This window comes from Notechis scutatus, chromosome 6, assembly GCF_049901735.1.
Source record: "Notechis scutatus isolate UNSWTSFEM ecotype Mainland chromosome 6, rNotScu1.2, whole genome shotgun sequence".
Taxonomy (NCBI): Eukaryota; Metazoa; Chordata; class Lepidosauria; order Squamata; family Elapidae; genus Notechis; species Notechis scutatus.
The window spans coordinates 23,079,758-23,101,004 of NC_142014.1; the positions used below are offsets into that span (position 1 = coordinate 23,079,758).

The 21,247-nt window shown below is 42.7% G+C and overlaps 1 protein-coding gene across 5 annotated transcripts in view; it reads left to right on the forward strand.

Moving 5' to 3' along the window:
* Positions 1-21,247, forward strand: part of PPARA (peroxisome proliferator activated receptor alpha) — a 46,100-nt gene that overhangs the window by 16,721 nt on the left and 8,132 nt on the right. For 3 of the 5 annotated variants that reach the window (XM_026679256.2, XM_087969523.1, XM_087969524.1), the window contains exons 3-6: positions 8,054-8,287; positions 10,571-10,731; positions 14,654-14,792; positions 18,274-18,476. In XM_026679256.2, coding sequence (XP_026535041.1) covers positions 8,188-8,287; positions 10,571-10,731; positions 14,654-14,792; positions 18,274-18,476 — 603 coding nt within the window. In that variant the 5' untranslated portion in view covers positions 8,054-8,187. The remainder of the gene's footprint in view (positions 1-8,053; positions 8,288-10,570; positions 10,732-14,653; positions 14,793-18,273; positions 18,477-21,247) is intronic. The other 2 variants (XM_087969525.1, XM_087969526.1) reach the window with 2 other exon arrangements.

Consider the following 21,247-nt stretch of genomic DNA (forward strand, 5'->3'; position numbering starts at 1 on the left):
GATTTCATTCTGCCTTATTTCCTTACCAACAGTAAATTGGTTAAGGAAAGAAGGAAGGAAGGGAGGAAAGAAGGAAATATATCGATCCAAACAGCTCTATCAATTTGAAGGCTTAAAAATTGCTACATCAGATTTATTTATTTACAAGCTCAATACCTGTGCTTCACTACGAAACTATGTGGTCAGTTGGGCTTAGTTTTGGGGGATGAAAATAAGGGGGGGGGGGGATTCTTCCTCTGCCTACCAGCATCCATCGGCATTCATCTGACTAGCGTCCTGTCAGTGTGTGAGAGAGTTGAGGGCTGTTTGGAAAGTGAAACAGTATTTGCTGTGTGAGCAAGAAGGAGACAGCAAGGAGTGTGGGCGTGGCTTAGCTCAATTGTTCTGTACTAAAGCTGCTTGGTGCTCTAAAACTGAAACTGAAACTCCTATCCTCTTCTTGTGTTTTGCATTTGGAACAGATCTCTTTTCAGGTGGGGAAGGGGAGGAGAACTCCTTAGCATCAGAGCGTGTTAATAATAATATACGAAATACTAATGCTCTGATGATCGTTTCAAAAAATCCTTTCTTAGTGAGCACCTAGAAGCCAAAAGGAACATATGTACCAAATTACAAGTTTGTAGGCTTTACGGTTCTGGAGATTTTGTGATGATGCATGAGTGGTATTTCGCTTTTGTATTATATAGATAGATTCCAGTATTCCTTCCTCCTCTTCTCATTTCCCCCATAACAGCAACCATGTGAGGTACGTTGGACTGGGAGAGGCCCAAAGTCACCCAGCCGGCATTCAGCAAAGGCAGGACTGGGACTTTCATTCTTCTGGTTTCTAGGCCAGCAGCTTAACTGCGACGACACTAAACCAGCTTTCTTAAACTCTTCACAGTTAATTAACCTCCTTACAGTTCCATTCCGGTAGCTGTGGCCTTTATAAGAGATGTACAATTGTTCTCTTAGGCCTGGCAAAACTTCTGCTTGACTTCTGACTTGCATTTTCTCATCAGCATTTATTCTCCATTCCCTGCAATTATGAGCATCATTTCTGGGAACATTAAAACGAGGTTTTTCCTGGCTACAGAAAGAATGGTGGTCCCAATCATTTTGCAGCGTCCCTTCCCCTTTGGGCAGATGAACAACTTTTCCCCCAAGATATTTCAATAAAATTATATCAACTCCAAAAGATGAATTATTGCTCCCTTCCCCCAAAATGCCGGTCAGTCAGTGGGTTGCTCTTGTCCTAGTTAATTGGACTGAGTCTGTCAAAAAGGCTGATTAGCCTAGCTCCGCCCACTGTGGATAGCTCCTCCCAGCTTTTGACTCAGTCCTCAGCCAGGACGGACATAAGCTACTGCCTCTCCTTAGCTTTTTTCCAAAGGCAGCTTTACTTTATAGAGAAAAAAAGTAAAAATATTTCAAAAACTGCAGCTCTGACTCTCAGCTGTTTGTCGGAGCTGCAAAACAGCTGAGTTGCTCCAACAGTCTGGAACAGCCAGTAAAGGCCACAGGGCCGCTTTTCGGGCCTCCGCAGTGAAGAGGAGGCCACACAGCCATTTTATACTCTGGTTTTCATTCAGTACTGGAACCAAGAAGGCTTGGAGCAGTAACATCTGTATTGTTCTTGTGATTATTGTGAAATCTCCCTGGACTCCTCTTGACTCAGTAAATGAAAATTACTTTTCATGGGCATTTCTACTGATTTGATCTCCTTTACTAATGAATGAGGCCTAATCGGTATGGGAGAGTCACATCGGGAGTATCCATGAGAGCCAGTTTGGTGTAGTGGTGAAGGCAACAGGCTAGAAACCAGGCGACTATGAATTCTAGTCCTGCCTCAGCCATGAAAGCCGGCTGGGTGACTTTGGGCCAGTCCCTCTCAGCCCAACCCATCGCACAGGGTGGTTGTTCTTGTTTTGAGGAAAAAGAGGAGGAAGGAGGGGTATGTTTGCTACCTTGAGTTATGAAAATAAATAACTCATAATAGGATGTTGTTAATAATTAATATTAATAAATAATAAGATGGAATAAAAATAACAATAATTGACAGAATTTGGTTCCTTCCGAAGAGTTCACAACAGCATTGATGGAGAGGTATCTTTGGGGCTTGGTCTACTCAGAAACTCCGGTGGGTAGGGGGAAAGCCATGAAGCAACAGGAGGAGAATAATTAGGCGCTCTGGATAATGAGTGTTCAGAAATGACATCACATGTGTGGCATTGGCAGTGCGTGGGCTGTTCTGACAAGTCATATTTCTCAAATAATTACACCATTGGGACAAGGGTGGGATTCAACCAGCGTTACTACCAGTTTGGTGACTATGTTTTGCATGCACGTTGCGCGCGCGTGTAGAAAACCATAAGCTGTGCCGCCTGGACAGCTGATCAGCGCTGCGCGCAAGTGCGCAGCGTTTGAAAAGCCTATTTTTTTCCTGCTTTTGCAACCACAGCTGTGCCGTGCAAAGCAGCTGAGGTTGAAAAAGCAGGAAATAAAGGACAGGTAAGAGCCTGGGCGGGCAGGTGGGCCAAACAGCAGCAAACACAGAACTGGTTCAGTGTCTGCTGCTCTTCAGAGCTACCAGTTCTTTAGAGCCAGGCAGAACCGGTAGCATCCTTCCCCTGCCTCGGGGGATAGCCAGTATCACAATCTCTACTGCAGGGGTCTTCACAATTGGCACCTTTAAGACTTGTAGACTTCAATTCCCAGAATTCCTCCTCCTGTCATGGTAGCTCAGGAATTCTGGGAGTTGAAGTCCGCAAGTCTTAAACTTGCCCAATATGAAGACCTTTGGGCTACTGCAATTCCATGCATACGTGCATATAGCAGGACATGAAAGTCAAAAACTACATTATGTTGAGCTCAGCTCCCAGTGACTTCATGGTCTTGGAGCCCATCTAGTTTTCTCAGCAACAATGCAGAAAGTATTTGCCTTTTTTTTTCCCTGCCATTTTTTTTGGGGGGTGCGGGGCTGCCAGTCTAGCTTTCAACCTCGGGAGGTACCTCCCTCTCCATCAGGAACAAATTTTGACCTTGCTTAATTCCCCCCCCCCCCCAAGGTCAGCTAAGATGGTGCTGTCTGGCGTGATTTAGAAGAACGTAACTGCCCTGTGCATTTTTAGCTTTGTTAATTAATCTGGAATTGTTCTGTGTATCTTGCTTGGGTTTCAAGTATTGTTTTCCGGTTCTGAAATGGGAGGGAATGGCTGTTAAATTTTCTGGCCTGCATGAATGCTGCATGTCACAGGATCTCAGTCTGACATTCCCGACTTTCCAAAACAGTTCTGTGTACTTCGAGTCATACTCTGGCCTCTTTAAATAATACAAGACAGGCTGACAGGGAAGGATTAGCTAAATCCTGGCAGGTTCTCACTTCACTCCCTTCTCACACCGAGTGCCCTTCGCTGTGGGCAGACGTTGTGTTTGAAGGTCTGCCTGTCATCAGTTGCTTTATAACAATCACTCATGATCATCTTATGACCCAACTGAAGAGGGGCAAAACTGGCATTCAGAGCCTCTCCTCATCTATTATTAACTGCTGCAAAAGGCTCCGTTTGGCAAGGGTAAATATTTTTATAGTAATTGATTTGCTTACATGCTTACTGCTTCCCTTCACTATCTTATTTTTAGAGGTGGTCCTTGACTTAAAATCACAAGTGGGTGGCTGGAATTTTGGTCCTTAACCAGTGTGGTTGCTTAAGCAGGCTATCACCTGACCAGATCCTATTTTACAATCTTTTTTTTTTACGGCAGTCATTAAGCGAATCACGTGGTTAAGTGAATCCATCTTTCCCTATTGACTTTGCTTGTCGGAAACTAGCTGAGGAAGCTGGAAAGTGTGATCGTATGACTGCAGGACATTGCAACTGGTCATATATGTGAGCTGGTTACCAAGCACCCAAATTGCAATCCCTTAACCTCACGAGCGGTGCGAGAGTCATAACTTTGAGGACAGGTTCTAAGCCAACTGTTTTCAGTGCCATTGTAACTCCAAATGTGAATGTTTGTAAATCAAGGCCTACTATACTTTCTCTTTTATAAACTACTCTCTTTCCCTGAAAATAAGACCCAACTGGAAAATAAGCCCTAGCATGATTTTTCAGGATGCTCATATTTAAGCCCTGCCCTGAAAATAGGCCCCAGTTAAGATTGTCAGCCAGACGGATGCATTAAGAACCGTATTCCCCCCCAAAAAATAAGACCTAATTGGAAAATAAGCCCTAATGTGTCTTTTGGAGCAAAATTAATATAAGACCCGGTCTTATTTTCAGGGAAACATGGTACTTGGATAGAGGGTTGGATTCCAAAATTAATCCGTTTTTCTCATTTTTTTCCTTTAACCTTCCCTTTTCAAATTAGGTTTTTCCAGTTTTAAGTTATCAAGAAAAGGGGAATATTAGCTAAATCTTCAGCTAGTAATGATTGAGTCGAGCTAGCTACCTCTAGATCTTGAGCCAACATTTTGTAAGTCAGAAGGAAAAAAAAAAAACCCCATTCTGAGCTAAGAGTTATTGGTGGTGGAAGGTGGGAGTAATGTTTCCAGCAGATTCTTTACAAGGTGGGCATTGGAACATTTCTTCCTTAACTTTGTGTGCCAGCCTTTCATAGACTGATACATGAAAGATTCTCTTTGCCTACCTCTAGAGCAGCTGGAATCTTTGTAGGCCACACTTTTGTCAAAGAACATTCACAGTTTCTTCTGTTTTTGAATGTTTTATTGGGTTTCCCTCTGCAGAGGGCAATTTCTTTGTCTCCTAGCTTACTTTACAGTACAGTACTTCTGAGATGTTTGTGCTGCTATGCGATCAGTTTTCTTAACCTTATTTTATATTATCTTAAGAAAATTAAAATCCCATGCTCTTGTCCTACTTTAGCTTGAAGTTAAGATCAGTGGAATTTATTTGGACACAATTAGTCCTCTGTAAAGGGATGTGATGGCTCAGTGGCTAAGACGCTGAGCTTGTCCATCAAAAAGGTCAGTAGTTCAGCGGTTCGAATCCCTAGCACAGCATAATGGAGTGAGTTCCCTTTACTTGTCCCAGCTTCTGCCAACTTAGCACTTCGAAAACATGCAAAAATGCAAGTAGAAAAATAGGGACCACTTTGGTGGGAAGCTAACAGTGTTAGTTCCGTGCGCCTTCGGCGTTTAGTCATGCCGGCCACATGACCACAGAGACGTCTTCGGGCAGCGCTGGCTCTTCGGCATTGTAACGGGGATGAGCACGGTCCCCTAGATCCGGAAACGACTAGCACGCATGTGCTTGGGGAACCTCTACCTTTTTAGTCCTCTGTAAAAGGAAATCTTCAATCATTCACTCACTTGGAAGCCAGACCCCTTGAGCTTGCTGGGACTGGGTTCAAGAAAGATATGTATAAAAGTTGGATTTTGCTGCCTGTTGTCTCCTGTGTGGGAAAATATGCCCAATGAGAGCATCCAAATTTCAAAAAAATTTGGGCTTCACCTATATAGAGGTGATTCTGCAAAATACCATCTAAAGCCACGGTGGCACAGTGATTAGAGTGCAGTGCTGCAGGCTACTTCTGCCGCCTGCCACCTGCCTGCAATTTGCCAGTTCAAAATCTCACCAGGTTGACTCAGTCTTCCTTCCTTCCATGGTTGATAAAATGAGGACCCAAATTGTTTGGGGCAATAGGCTGACTCTGCAAACCATTTAGAGAGGGCTGTAAAGCACTGTCAAGCGATATAGAAGTGCTATTGCTATAAAGAAAGCCTGCTTATCTAAGAAACTAACATAAAGTGACAGAAACAGCAAATAAGATGAATCTTCAAATCATAGGCCATCTTCATGGCTATAACTGCCACCAGTAACTAGATTAGGAGTTTTTATATGTGCTCAATATGCTTTTTGTTACCACATATAGTAACAAAACAGAAGACTAAAATGAAATACCACTTCTTTAAAACCAATGGCAACACCACTAGAGGTAAATCATCAGAAAATAATGTTCAAATGAATATTAGCAAGAGCAATATTAGGAACTCTTTGGTGATGCTCTTCCTTGGGATTCAATGCTACAACTTCCTCGATTCCTTTACAACAGAGGTGGGAAACTATGGCCCCTTTAGGACTTGTGGATTTCAAGTCCCAGAATTCTTCTGGGAGGAATTCTGCAAATTAAAGCCCACAAGTCCTAAAGGGCCCATAGTCCCTCACCTCTGCTTTACAGTGAAAGCCAACTCAAATAGTCAAACAGAGATGCTTGCTCTGTTTAATATGTCCCAGGGAGAAGGAAAGAGTCTTATTAAATTCCCTCAAACCCAACCATTTAAACATTAGAGATGGCAAATAAAGTGGGGAAATCGGGAAAGAAGAAAGGAAAATTGGCTCCATCTAGTAATTTGGCAAGAATGTGCCAGGCAGAAGAGATTTTAATATATGCCTGGGCTTCTGGTTATGTCAGGCCGATCAGCCCTTTTTTGCTACCAGGGATTACACCTTTTTTTATGTTTGGCCTGTAGGGAGGGCCAATCTTGATGGGGGAAGGTGAGGCATCATTTTGGGAAGGGTTAAGGGTGGATGACTTAGCTTTGCTGAGAGCTGAGACACCTATTTTGTACTCGAAAGGCCCAGAAGAAATATCAACTTGCTTAGAATTTCCCCAAAGCTTTGTTTACCTTTTTGCCCCACGGAGCCTCAGAATGAGCACCCGCAAACGTGTGTTGCTCCTTCCAGTCTAAATTGATGCTAATAATGTTTGTGTTGGCATTGCCTTGGCGTAGAGCTCCAGAGTGGTGATGAAATAAAGAGGGCCTCGGGTCTCCCTTTGCAGCCCCACCCTTACTAGGCAGGAATGGGAATGTCTTGAATGATGCACGTTACGGGAAACCGTGAATGTCTGTTCTGTTCATGGGCCAGAATGCTTGCTTGGCAGATTTTTTTTTCCCCAGGGAAGGGAAATTCTAGGATCTAAAATTGTTCAAAATGTTCAAAACACGCCAATGCAGCTGGGTTTCTTGTGAGTTCTTGGCCACCTGGTTGTGGTTCTTCCTTCTAAATTACTGTTTTTTTCAACCTCAGGAACTTTAAAATGGTGGACTTCAAACTCCCAGAATTCCCTAGCCGGCATGCTGACTAGGGACTTCTGGGAGTTCAAGTCCACCCATCTAAAAGTTCCTGAGGGTGGAAAACCCTGCTCCAAAAGCATAGCAGGAGGGAATGTGCTAAAAAAAATGGTACACATAATGGTGACTTTCCTGGTTGAGCATTTAAAAAGAGGGTGGATAGATGGAACAAAAATCTCTGTGAGGCATTGTTTCAAAGATATCCTGGCCAAATCCTTTGACTGGCCAATTGAAATGAATTACATCTTAAAGAGACGTCATTTGTTTATTATTTTTGGAAGACTCCTATGGCTGCCCATCTTCTGAAATGCAACCTTGGATGGCCCACAACAAACCATTGAGCAATGCAACCCACCAGCTCCAACCTCATCTTCTCCCATCACCATTCAACGAGAATCGTTGAGTTGCAGGAAATGGTAGACACAAATGGCACATTTTACTTCAGTTTCGTGTTCACGTTTGAGCCGTCAGAAATAAGAGTTCGGATGTGGCACTTAACACGACCAAAGTTTCCAGCCACAAGAAGGGGCATTTGTATCTTGTGCATGAATCTTGGGATGTGACATTTGTCTTGTGGTGATGGTTTCCCTCCTCAAGCCATTGCTGGAATTTTGTTGCCTCCAAAACACAGGGGTGGGATTCAACCGGTGTAACAACCAGTTCTGTGGACGCGCGCAGCATTTGAAAACTGCCTGTTTTCAGCTCTAATACTTACCTTCTACTCCAATACTTACCTTTCACGGTGGATTGCACGGCATGTGAATCACCTGAGCTGCAAAACACAGAACTAAAGGACAGACTAGGGCAGGAGCAGGTGGGCGGGGCCAAATGATCACCGGAGCTACCAGTTCGCCCGAACCAGTCCGAACCAGTAGAATCCCACCCCTGGGCCCCTATACAAATAGACGTGGCCAAAGAGACTGACCCATCCACAAATGAATGGTGTCGTTTTGCTTTGCAAAATCCCTGTTTGCCTTTCAGACATCTGACTCATGCTAATGGAAACTCTTGACCTCATCAAAATGGTGGACTTAGAATACAGCCTGCTCTGCCCCTTTATTCCCTTAAAGGACTATCAAGACCCTCTTCCTTTATCTTAAGAAATTTTGCAAGAGATGGAGATCACGAAAGAACTCTCACCATCTATAAAAAGCTCTGGAGCATTAACTGACTTCCAGTCGCTGGGAAATGGTTCAGACGGATCTGTCCATACAGGTAAAAAAAAAAAAAACACCTTTCAATTGTTATCAGATGATAAAAAAGATAAAAGATGATGAAATTTAAATTCAGATTGTCTCTAAGCATTATCTTACATCATGTAGATAAATTTGCCTTAATGGCTTCATAGGCTTCTCTGAAAAGCAAGCAATAATCTAAGGAAGTTAACTGATGGGCATCATTTCATATTGCCTGCATTTTGTGTACATAAGGATTGTTTTCTTTTCTAAATTGCATAGACAGAAACTGTGTTTGTTTGTTTTTTGGTGGGGATGGCTGGGATCCTTTTAGAACTAATTGTGCGTGCTCTGAATTCAGACAGGAATGTTATGTGCTGCCACTTGTTACAATTAAGATAGTAGGAAACTTGGAAATGCTCTGGAGTAATTTTTGTCATAGTAACTAGCATTTCAAACAGTCAAATCCCCCAAGTGGGCTGTTCTCATCTTATAAAGCATGACGTGCTTATCATTTTGTTTAGAATTATTTTTGAGAGAAGAAGAGACCAGGGTTAGAAAAGGAAGACCAGATACTGAGGAGAGCACTATTCTTACATAAATATGGATCTGATACAGAATGAGAGGGTCCTTGGTACTCTGTGAACTTGGTTGTTTTCTTGCAGACATATCATTACCCAAACTAGGCAACGTCAGTGCTAGAAGGGAGTGAGGTTTGCTCTTAAGAGGCAATGATGATATTACCTAGTTGGGTAATGAAATGTCTGCAAGAAAACAACCAAGCTCAGACAGCACAAAGGAACGCCTCATTTCAACCCTGAGCTACAGATATTCTCCTTTATTGATGTAGAGTAACACTTACTGGGAAGAAACCTGCATTTTTATCCCAGAAGGGTACATGGCAGTGTCTTAAATCCATTCTTGTCCTTTCAAAGAATTCAAAGAAATTAAATTCAGTTCAAACAAAAAGACCTTCTTTGTATAAATGTTGCTTTCCATGGTGGTGTGGTGTTGGTGTATAATGGTCCAAAAGTGATGTTTTCTGTTAACCTAAGTCACTTTTGCCCTGTGTTGTGTTGCCCTGTGTGCACAACTCCAAACTGAACCTTGAACTAAACAGTCTGGATCATATAGCAAACTAGCTATTTGCTTCAGAGTGTAAGACAACAAGTAACGGATAAAGGAAAAACATCAAGCTTTGGAGTGAGATTAGTATGAGGTACATGATAGGAAACACACGGTGTGGGAAGGCGGTGGATCTCCTTCAATTGAAGTTTAGAAGCAGAAGACTTAACTTTTATCCTTCAGGGATGTCTCAATAGTAGTTGCTGTGTTTTGGCAAGGCCTGGACTGGATAAATTCTTGTCCCAAAGAATATTCCTGCTTTGGATCCCGATTCATGCTATTCAGACTTTTATTTGGGAGGGGTGGAGGATTGGTTTTTCAGGACTGAGGAAGTGATAAAAAGATACCCATTGTCTTCCAGTATTTTGGGTTTCCCTCGTGATGCTATTTCAATGCTAAAGCAAGAATGGGCACTCCCAGCCTTTTGCAGCTCCTGAGATTGTGCTGCAGAGAATTTGATGAGAAAATATCCAAATTATGGGGGTTGGGACTATGTTTGGCTTAAAAAGGAAACCAAAGAGTGGAAACGCTGGAAGATAAGTCCTTACCCATGAGTTCTCTCAGTTCTCTCAAATGGTGAAACATAGATTATTTCCAGGATTGGCCCTACAAAATACATCAGCACAAAACCTTCTGCAGCTCGCTGGTGATTTAGAAGGCTCTGTTTCTTCCTGCAACCTGAGAATCTTTGCCCATCCCTCCATTACAAATGTTTCCAGAAAGAAAATATATGGAGGGGCGAGAAAATTCAGTTCCGGCCTTCAGTTCTAGAAATGGGTAGCAACACAGTTGTCACACTCTTGGGCAGAGGTCTCCAAACTTGGCAACTGGTGGACATCAACTCCCAGAATTCTCCAGCCAGCATAGCAAACCTTCCCTTCCTCCAGAGACTTTTTTCTGAGATGATAGAGGAAAATATGAGCTTTGGGATTCCTCCATTTCTGATTCCTGCATCTTGAGCATCTAGAGTAGAGGTGGGGAATTACGGCCCTTTTGTGACTTGTGGACTTCAACTCCCAGAATCCCATGCTGGCTCAGGAATCCTGGGAGTTGAAGTTCACAAGTCATAAAAGGCCCATAGTTCCCCACCCCCTGATTTAGAGGATCCTATTGGCTAGAATTGCTCAGATAATAATACCTCCCAGGTAGGTGGACGAGGATGACAAAAGCTGACGGTCCCTCTTTCTCCCCTTTGCAGATTCTTTTTCACCAGCATCAAGCCCCTCATCTGTGAATCTTGCTGCTCTTCCAAACAGCAAAGATGAGCTCCCCAATGTGGCCTTAAACATTGAATGTAGAATCTGTGGAGATAAAGCATCGGGATATCACTATGGAGTCCACGCTTGCGAAGGTTGTAAGGTATGTCACCCATGTACAGGATTTAACTGGGTTTTGGTTTTGGATTTTTTTTTTTTTACAGCAGCACTAAACAATATATGATATGATTGGACGATATCATTATTATATGATATCCAAATCTATCTATCTATCTATCTATCTATCTATCTATCTATCTATCTATCTATCTATCTATCTATCTATCTATCTATCTATCTATCTATCAGCAAAATATCACTCACGTATCATCACAAAATCTCCAGAACCATAAAGCCTACAAACTTGAAATTTGGCACGTATGTTCCTCTTGCCTTCTAGGTGCTCACTAAGAAAGGATTTTTCGAAACGACCATCACAGCATTAGTATTTCCAATATTATTATTATTAACATGCTCTGATGCTAAGGAGTGCTACTCCCCCTCCCCATCTGAAAAGAAATCTGTTCCAAATGCAAAACACAAGTTGAGGAGAGGAGTTTCAGTTTCACAGCACCAAGCAGCTTTATTATAGAACAGTTGAGCTAAGCCACGCCCAGGCTCCTTGCTGTCTCCTTTTTGCTCATACAGCAAATACTGCTTCAGTTTCCATACAGCCCTCAACTCCCTCACACACTGAGAGGACGCTAGCCAGATGAATACCGATGGATGCTGGTAGGCAGAGGCAGATTCCCTCCCCCCCTCCTTATTTTCCTCTCCAAAAACTAAGTCCGACCACATAGTTTTGTAGCAAAGCACGGGTATTGAGCTGGGATTCTACCAGTTCACACCTATTCGCTAGAACCGGTTGTTAACATTCTAAGCAGTTCGGAGAACCGGCTGTTAGAAGAAATTACTGGCCTAATCCTGTAAGGAAGGCAGGAAGGAAACATTCTGGTGTTGCTTACAGAAACTGCCTCTCCGTTAACCCTTATTATATTCTTGGCAGGACTAGACCTCCTGTCTCAGGAACTTCTCTGGAGTTTTTTTCCCCTCCTTTGCTGGTACTTTGCTTGTGTGGAGTGACCATTGAAAAAAGTGACTTATGACCATTTTTCACAATTACGACTATTGCAGCATCCCCACAGTCTTGAGAGGCCAGGCGAAGAGATGCGTGCCTCGATGTGAGAGATATTGAGTTGGCCACATCCAGTCAATAACATGACCACCAAGCCATGTCCACCCAGTCACATGACCACCAAGCCACGCCCACAACTAAGCCACGCCCACAGAACCGGTTATTTAAAAAAATTGAATCCCACTCCTGGTATGGAGCCAGTATCATTATATGATATGTGTGGATGATAGCATAAGAGAGCAGTTGTTAGCAGAGCTATGGAGAAAAATAAAAACCTTTCAACCTCATTGTGTAGATAGAACATGTTTTGTGGAGAATACATGTTGTTTTGTGTACACGCAGCTATCAAAAAGGTTTAAGGGACCTCAGGCCATGTTCCTTTCCAGGTAGAACAATCCCTATTTCTTAACCATGTCCTCCAAAATCTGCGTTTTCCAGGAATGTAGCAGGCACATTGAAGAGGAGGGCTTTAGCTGTTTACTAATAGGCGTCCCCATGTGACTGGATTTGTGACCTTTGAAACTACGTCTGGAAAAGCTGGGAGCAGATTAAGCTCCTGAAAAATGTTGATTTTGGTTCTATTGATTAATGCAGAAATGCCCATTAGATTAAGAACTGTTGAAAAGCCCTGTCATCTGCTGATATTTTATGAAGTGAAAAAGTTGTGTCTGACATATTCTACTCATACAATTCCGAAGGAGTTTACTACATAGGAAAGTCCTCGAATTACGACCACAGTTGGGACCAGAAGTTCCATTTCTCAGCAAGAGGGTTGTTGAGTGAGTCATGTCTGACTTTACGACCTTTTCTGCCAGGGTGAATCACATGGCCATTGAGCGAATCCCATTTCCCACATTTGCTTGTCAGACCTGGCTGGGACGGTTGCAAATGACAATCATGGCCCTATAAGGCAGTGGTGGCTAACCTTTTTCAGCTCCCGTGCTGATAATTGCGTGCATGCTCATTTGCGCACGCTCGTGTGCCAGTACCCAAAAGGCAATGCATGCTGGGGGGGGCCCCCATGCCACCTGCACATGTGCACGTAACCCCCTTTGCGTGCCATGCGTCTGTGCATGTGCGCAAGACTCCCTCCTTGCGCCTCACGCATCTGCACATGCGCATGGGATTTCCACCTCGCATGTCTGTGCATGCACACGTGATCCCCTCACATGCAACACATCACTGCACATGTGCACGTGATTCCCCTCACGTGCGGTGCATCCCTGCGCATGCGCGCACATCTCCCACGCACGCGCCCTGCGCCTGCATGCCAAATACCCAACAATCAGCTGTTGGGCGGCGGCAGTGCCCGCTCATGCGCATTGAGACTCTTCCGGGCAACCTCTCGCATGCTGGGGGAAATGGCTCTGCGTGCCACTTCTGGTACATGTGGCATAGGTTCGCCAACATGGCTATAAGGCCTAAATCCATGCTTGGTTGCCAAGTAACCAAATTTTGATCACATGACCATGAGGGTGCTACGACGGTTGTAAATTTGAGGGGCAGTCCTAAGTCACTCTCTTCAGTGCCGTTGTAACTTTGGAATGGTCCCCAAATAGATAGTAGTAAATTGAGGACTACCTTTATGTGGAATACTCAAAAAGGGTTATTATTGTTCTTGTATAGTGGTGACTTTAGCATTTTCCATGACGATGGGATATTTCCAGGGGTGGGATTCTACAGGTTCACACCTATTCGCTAGAACCGGTTGTTAACATTCTAAGCAGTTCGGAGAACCGGTTGTTAGAAGAAATTACTGGGCTAATCCAGTAATGTAAGGAAGGCAGGAAGGAAACATTCTGGTGTTGCTTACAGAAACTGCCTCTCCGGTAACCCTTATTACATTCTTGGCAGGACTAGACTTCCTGTCTCAGGAACTTCTCTGGAGTTTTTTTTTTTCCACCTTTGCTGGTACTTTGCTTGTGTGGAGTGACCATTCAAAGTTACAATGGCACTGAAAAAAGTGACTTATGACCTATTTTTCACACTTACGACTGTTGCAGTATCCCCAGTCATGAGAGGCCAGGCGAGGAGATGTGTGCCTCGATGTGAAAGATGTTGAGTTGACCAAACCCAGGCTATAACATGACCACCAAGCCACGTCCACCCAGTCACATGCCCACCAACTAAGCCATGGCCACAGAACTGGTTGTTAAAAATTTAAATCCCACCCCTGGATATTTCTTTAATGTAAACTGGTCATCACGGTATGAAAAAAAGCTATTGAGACTCTAGAAAGAGTGCAGGGAAAACCGACAAAGATGATTAGGGGACTGGAGGATAAAACATACGAGGAACGGTTGCAGGAATTGGGTGTTTCTGGTTTAAGAGGAAGAAGGACTTGGGGTGATAGGATAGCAGTGTCCCAATATCTCAGGGTCTGCCACAAAGAAGAGGGGGCGGTCGGTCAAATTGTTCTCAAAATCACCTGAAGTCAGGACAAGAAACAATGGATGGAAACTAATTAAGCAGAGAACCAACCTAGAACTCAGGAGAAGTTTCCTAACAGTGAAAACAATCATTGGAGCCACTTGCCTTCAGAAGTTGTGGGTGCCCCATCCCTGGAGGTTTTTAAGAAGAGATTGGATAACCATTTGCCTGAAATGATATAGAGTTTCCTGCCTGACCAGGGGGGTTGGACTAGACAACCTCCAAGGACCCTTCGAACTCTGTCATTCCATTATATTCTGTTACATTCAGCTTTACTTTTGGCTATCTTTTATTTGTCTATCAAAAGCAACACTCTGGCCTAGCTGTATTTACTTCCCATATTGCAGTGGTCTTAGTACTAGGGGTTGTGCTTAAAACTTCAGATTGATTCCCCCTTGAAGGATGGATCAGTTCTCCTTTTCTGACTATTCACGTTTTGTTTCCTGAATCTTGTCCTCAGGGCTTTTTCAGGCGAACAATCAGGCTGAAACTTATTTACGACCGATGCGACCGCAACTGCAAAATCCAGAAAAAGAACCGTAACAAGTGCCAATACTGTCGTTTTCAGAAGTGCCTTTCCGTGGGGATGTCCCATAATGGTAGGTAAGGGTATCCCTCAGTTCTGTATGGGCCAGCTGAGATTCCCTCCACGGGGAGCAAGAAGGCGGAAGGGGCCAGATCCATCCATGCTGTGGTAGACTCCTTTGCCACTTGTTCTGGGGAAGGAGAAATCAGTACACACGTAACGAGGCCCTTTGCACAAACATTTTTGCAACCTTTGGTTAATAGGTAACTGTGCACAAATGTTATGCATTAACATATATGTCATGGCATTTTGTTTAGCACTCTTTCCTTCCATTTATGTTCTTTGAATATAGCAGTACACTATACTGAAAAGTCCAAAGGTCAGGTAGATGCTTTTTGTTTTTAATTGAGCAATTGCAAAGCTTGATGTGGAATTAAATCCTTGCTGTGTCATGACCTAACAGCAGCAACTAAATCCCAGCTGGCCTTGGGCCACCTTTTTAGTGCAGGGAAGGAGAGGTCTGATGACATCCCGCCAGGCGGGTTAATCATTCTGTTTTTCCTTCCTCAAGATACTTCCGCGTACAAATTGGTGCAGCATAGGTCTTATTTTTGGTCTCTTCGTCTGTAAAAACTGGATATATATCCTTAGGTTTATTTTAAGCTTCTCGGGTTGCCCAAGGAGCTGCTGATACAGTCCTGCAAAGGAATGATCGAGTCTGTATCTCTATAACTGTCTGGTTTGGCACAGCAACCAAACAAGACAGACACAGACTTCAGCGGACTGCAGAAAAAATAATTGCAACCAGCCTGCCTTCCATCAAGGACCTGTATACCGCATGAGTCAGAAAGAGGGCTGGGAAAATATCTACCGACCCCTCGTGTCCTGGACATAAACTTCTTCCCTCAAGACGATGCTTATAGGGTGTTGCACACCAAAACAACCAGACACAAAGACAGTTCCCTCCCCCCCCCCCCCAATACTATCATTCTGCTAAACTACTAACCACCTAGTAGGGCTGTATTACCTATTATCCTCCTCATCTTTTCATCTTTCCTATTACCTATTTCCTTAGCTTCTTCTGACTATCACTTTGTTCTTTGTATTTCATGATTTGTGTCGATTGCCTTTATTTAGTATCCTATTATGATTTACGTTGTTTGCTTACTTAGTATCCTGTTAGTATCCTGTGACTTATCACTGAGAGTTGTACCTTACGATTTACGATGATCGTATTTTATGATTGTGATCAAGGTTGATCACTTGTTGCTCGTATGCACACTGAGAGCTTATGCACCAGGGACAAATTCCTTGTGTGTGTCTAATCACCGTTGGCCAATAAAGAACTCTATTCTGTTCTGTTTCTGCCATCGCACACTGCAGATCCAACAGAGGCTACGATGTAAATCCCTCAAGACTTGCAGGATTAGTTTAACATTTCCTCATGGTTTGCGGAATAGTAAGCTACCTTAATCCTAAATCATAGGCAGCACCATATTTTGTCTTAGAATTTCTTTGTGCCGGAGGTGTCTGACAAGAATAGCAAATCCTTTCTAAGGAATTCCTGGCACAATGTAATAGGTGCATCTGTTCCATAGATAAAGGTTTCAGACTGAAAACATTCTGTGTCCTACCTCCAGCTTTCAAGCATCAGTAACCATCCTTCAATTTGATGCAGGATTTTGGAACTTTAACATTATGCCAGCCTTTCTCCCATAAATACAAAAGGAACATATTCAGTTATTTCATCACAGATCTTCCCTTGTCATACCTAGAGATAGAGACAGAGAGAGAAGCAGGTAACTAGAAATGGGAGACATGGCATTTAAGAAGTCTAAATATAAAACTGCTGTGAAAGAGAATCTCTTTTTCCATCTCTGATTACTGAATACTTTCCCACATGGGAAAGAATCTCAGACCACTTTGGTGAAATTCTCAAGCTTCACTTCAGGAAAACTTTGGAGCCACAGAGCTGCAAAAAACACAGAGCCCTCCCTCTGTGTTGTCACATCTTGGATCTCAGAACTGCATCCTGAGAAAGCCTGAGAAGGTGCAACAGACCTTGCAAATGTGTGTAGTATTGGTGATGCATAGTGCCTATGTTATTTTGGTTTGCCTGTTCCAACAGAATTGGCTTTTGCATTCACTGAGAGCTACTTCCTGTTTTTAGGATTAGAGCAAGGGTCTTCAAACTTGGCAAGTTTAAGACTTGTGGACCAACTCCCAGAATTCCTGAGCTAACATGATTGGAGGAGGAATTCTGGGAGTCGTAGTCCACAAGTCTTAAAGCTGTCAAGTTTGAAGACCCCTGGATTAGAGGAAGATAACAGCACATGTGCTAAGCCTAAATCTATCCTCATTCTGTAGTGTGGAAAAAGGGTCTGACTCCTTGAGAGCCAGAAAGATAAAACTCAGGTCCTCATTTTAGGAGGCTCCTTTGCAACCTCTTGGGTTCAGGTGAAGAAGGACATCTGAGTATAGATGCTTATTAACTCAAGATAATACTGCAAGGGGATTATTACGTTGAGTTTAACCCCTTGCATGGCCTGTGTTGACTCACTCTTCTTAAATCTATTGGTGTTTTTCAAGCTAGCAGCTTAAGATGCGTGGACTTCAACTTCCAAAATTTCAATGCTGGCTGGGTTATTCTGGGAGTCAAAACACATTCGAATGGCTATGGCTGGAAAACACTGTGTTAGGCTTTCTGATATTTTCCTTCTGAGTTTTATACATGATTTTATTAAAGATTTTTAAAAAGGAAAATAAAAACAGATTAAAATTTATATAAAGTAAGAAAAAGAAGAAAGAATGTCTTCTTTCTTGATTACCGTTTTTTCCCTTCTGCATTTTATATTAAAATACATATAATCATCATAGAATTCTTTGCAACACTAGCTTTTAGCCATACTTTTCACCATGTCTCCACAGAGCTTTTAACATCTGTATATGTTCCTCTTTCCTTCTCCTCACCTTGATCTTTCTGTGGATGTAACACTCTCTTTTGTGTGTGTGTGTGTCCTCTGAGTTTTGTTCTGTTTTTGTGTTCCTTGAGTTTGACCACAGTGAGCTAGAGCAGGCCATCAAGTAGGATTGCAAACTGTTAGGAAATTGGACTCAATTTCAGTTGTGCCTTTGAAATGAAGGGAAAGATGACTAGCTCATGTTGAGTCCCGTTACCTTTATGATGAGTATAGTCTTGCTATGTTCAGGATTTATTTAGAAGAGACTGGTTGTAGATAAATGCAGATAAAAGGGATGACTAAATCATTGGTAAGCTGTAAGTAACTCTGGATTGTTCTCCCATCGCACTATTAAAGTTCAATGTGTCTACACCGGTGTTTTTCAAACTTGGCAACTTTGCGGTGTTACCTGGGTAATTTCGGGAGTTGAATTCCACCCCTTTTAAAGCTGCCAAATTTGGAAAACGCTGGTCTACCCAGTCCTTAACCCAACCCGACATTCGGTTGAGCCCAGAGTGGGGAGCAATCTCTGTTTGTGAGAAGGTTCTGTGATGTATTGTTATGCTCCTTTTTCAATGCTTGTTTTCCTCTCAGCCATTCGATTTGGACGGATGCCCAGATCAGAAAAGGCAAAGCTGAAAGCTGAAATTCAAACAGGTGAACTTTGTATAGAAAATTCCGAAGTCGCAGATCTTAAGTCACTGGCCAAGAGAATTTATGACGCCTATTTGAAAAACTTCAATATGACCAAGCTCAAAGCAAGGCTCATACTTGTGGGGAAGGCCAATAACAATCCTGTAAGTATGCACAGTCGCAGAATTGCATAAAAGCAAACTATATGAATGGTGCACGGATGCACATATAAGAGAAGAAATAGACTTATAAAGCAGTGATAGAGATGTTCTCTCTGACAGTAGTTTTCTTTGTGATACACGTAGGTCCTTATATTAAAAAAGTTTTGATTAGCCCTGACAACTTACCCATATGTAAATATACCAAGTTGCTTAATTTGTTTTCAAGGTCAAAGTTTCTGTAGTTGAATGACAGCTTTATTTTTCCAGATGTTTTAATAATGTATAGTCTCAGTCTTCAGGAAGCAACCTCAACAGCTTATCAAGAAAATGAAAACCATAACACCCTCTCCATATGTTCTTTTTGCAATGCAGATAATCTATAGCGCTTAAGATAAGTGACAGATTGTAACATTTTGGTTCTTGTGGGTATAATTTGGAGAGAATTCAACCTGTTAAACCTCACTTGTTGAATCAGCAATACTTAAGACACATGTTTGGGAAATGTTTAGCTAGGAATAGCCACATGCGTGAACTTAAATTCTAAACCATTAGTTTCTGCAGTTATTTCCTGTGGAAGAACTGAGTTTACCTAACATTTCATTTAAATTGAGCATGCTGGAAAAACCAGGGAATGCCCTGTTAATTTTTGCAATAGGATGATTAAGCAGACCTTCCAGCTCCCAGTTAATCCAAGCTTTTTATTTTAGAATAAAATTTATGTATGATTTTCTTTCTTGAACACTCAGCTAGGATTACACACACCTGTTTTCTTTTAAAACTAGCCAGGAAGCTACTTTAGAGTATGTGAATGTAACTTGTAGAAGCAAAGACCAAAGAGAATTCAGACTATTCTCAAAATGAAAATAGAGGCACTGGTTTTTTTTTTCATCCGCAGAGATTAGAAAGATAGTCCAGTTCATGATGCTGTGGTTCTGTAGATTCTGAATTGTTCTGAATATTGTTTCTGTGATGATCAGGTAAATAGAAATCAATTTCGCAAAGCTATTTAGTGTTTCTGGAACAACTATACAAAAGGGGTAAGAAAAATATCACTTACAGGTAGTCCTCGACTTACGACTGGTTTAAAGTTACGATGGACTTATTTCCAAAGTTTCAACAACTGCCTCCCCCCACTAGCCACCCCAGTCATGGGACCATATGTTGGGTGCTCAGCCAGCTGGCCCTGATTCACAGACGTTTGCAGTGTCCTGCGGTCATTTACTTCCAGTTTTCGGCAAAATTGGCCCATAGCGAACCACCGTCTACTTAATGGCGGTGGCATTCACTTAACGATGACAGCGGATGCTCTTACAACTGCCACATTCACCTAACGATCCCTGCCAAAAAAAAAATAGTCAAAAATTGGGTCAGACACATGGGTGATCTGATTTACGACCATCATACTCCATTATGAGCCACGGTGGTGCAGTGGTTAGAGTGCAGTACTGCAGGTTACTTCTGCTGACTGCTGGCTGACTGCAATTTGTCAGTTCAAATCTCACTGATTCATGGTTGACTCAGCCTTCTATCCTTCCGAGGTCAGTAAAATGAGGACCCAGATTGTTGGGGGCAATATACTGACTCGGTAAATCTCTTAGAGAGGGCTGTAAAAGCACCTCGAAGCGTCATATAAGTGCTATTGCTATTATTATCGTAAGTCAAAGACTATCTGTAGAAGCAGTCTTCCTATTAATGTGTTTTAAAATCCTGTTAGATGGCGGGAAGGTAAGACCGTATCCAAGTGAAACATAAACACTCCTAGATATTTTAGTTTGGGTAACTGGGTAAATTGTCGTGATTGTGATGAGCTGTGGTGGCGCAGTGGTTAGAATGCAGTACTGCAGGCTACTTCTGCTGCCTGCCAGCTACCTGCAATTTTGCAGTTCAAATCTCACCAATCTCAAGGTTGACTCAGCCTTCCAAGGTGGGTAAAATGAGGACCCAGATTGTTGGGGGGCAACAGGCTGACTCTGTAAACCGCTTAGAGAGGGCCGTAAAGCAACTTGAAGTGGTATATAAGTCTTAAGTGCTATTGCTACTGTGCAGTGATCCAAAATGGAGCATGTCTGGCTCAGGCATTCTGGGAGTTGAAGTCCACAAGGTGTAATAGGGGCCATAGTTTCCCCACTCATGCTCTAACAGAGTTTGCCTGCCTGTAGCTCTTTTTCCTCTAAAGTCAACCCCGCACTTCCTGCCTCAGGCAAACTGTTCCCTCTTTTACATGAGCACACAGGCCACCGAGGACTCCAATAACCATTTTCATCAGACTTTTTTTTTTAGTGTGACTAAATTGCAAGCACAGCCACAGAGTATCCAAATCAGAAATACCAGGTATGTGAAATGACCCATGTTGCTGTCAAAATTAAAGTTCCTTAAGTTACTGTATTGTTCTTTGCGGATTCCACATGAATCTGTAACAATGGCTTCCAGAAGAGAATTTCTTGCAAGCACAAATTGATTTGCACCGTATTGTTCCCTGGCGGTTGCTTAATTCAGGCGTGTCAGTATATTCATGAACTGGAATAGAGCTTGGTAACAAGGTCAGCCAATGAATACGCATAGCAACTAAATCAGCCAATGGGGATAGTTTGGAAACTGAAACTAGAAGTAACCTAGGCTGGAAACTGAAACTAAAATGTTATGCTGTGTTAAGTTCTGCAACTCTGCAGCTATGTTAAGCTCTGAGTCTTGTCTATTGAACGTAAAATTAACTTGCTTGCTGAAGACTGGAGCTCTACTCTGAACTTGCAACCTGTTTCTGTTTGAGTTTGCTC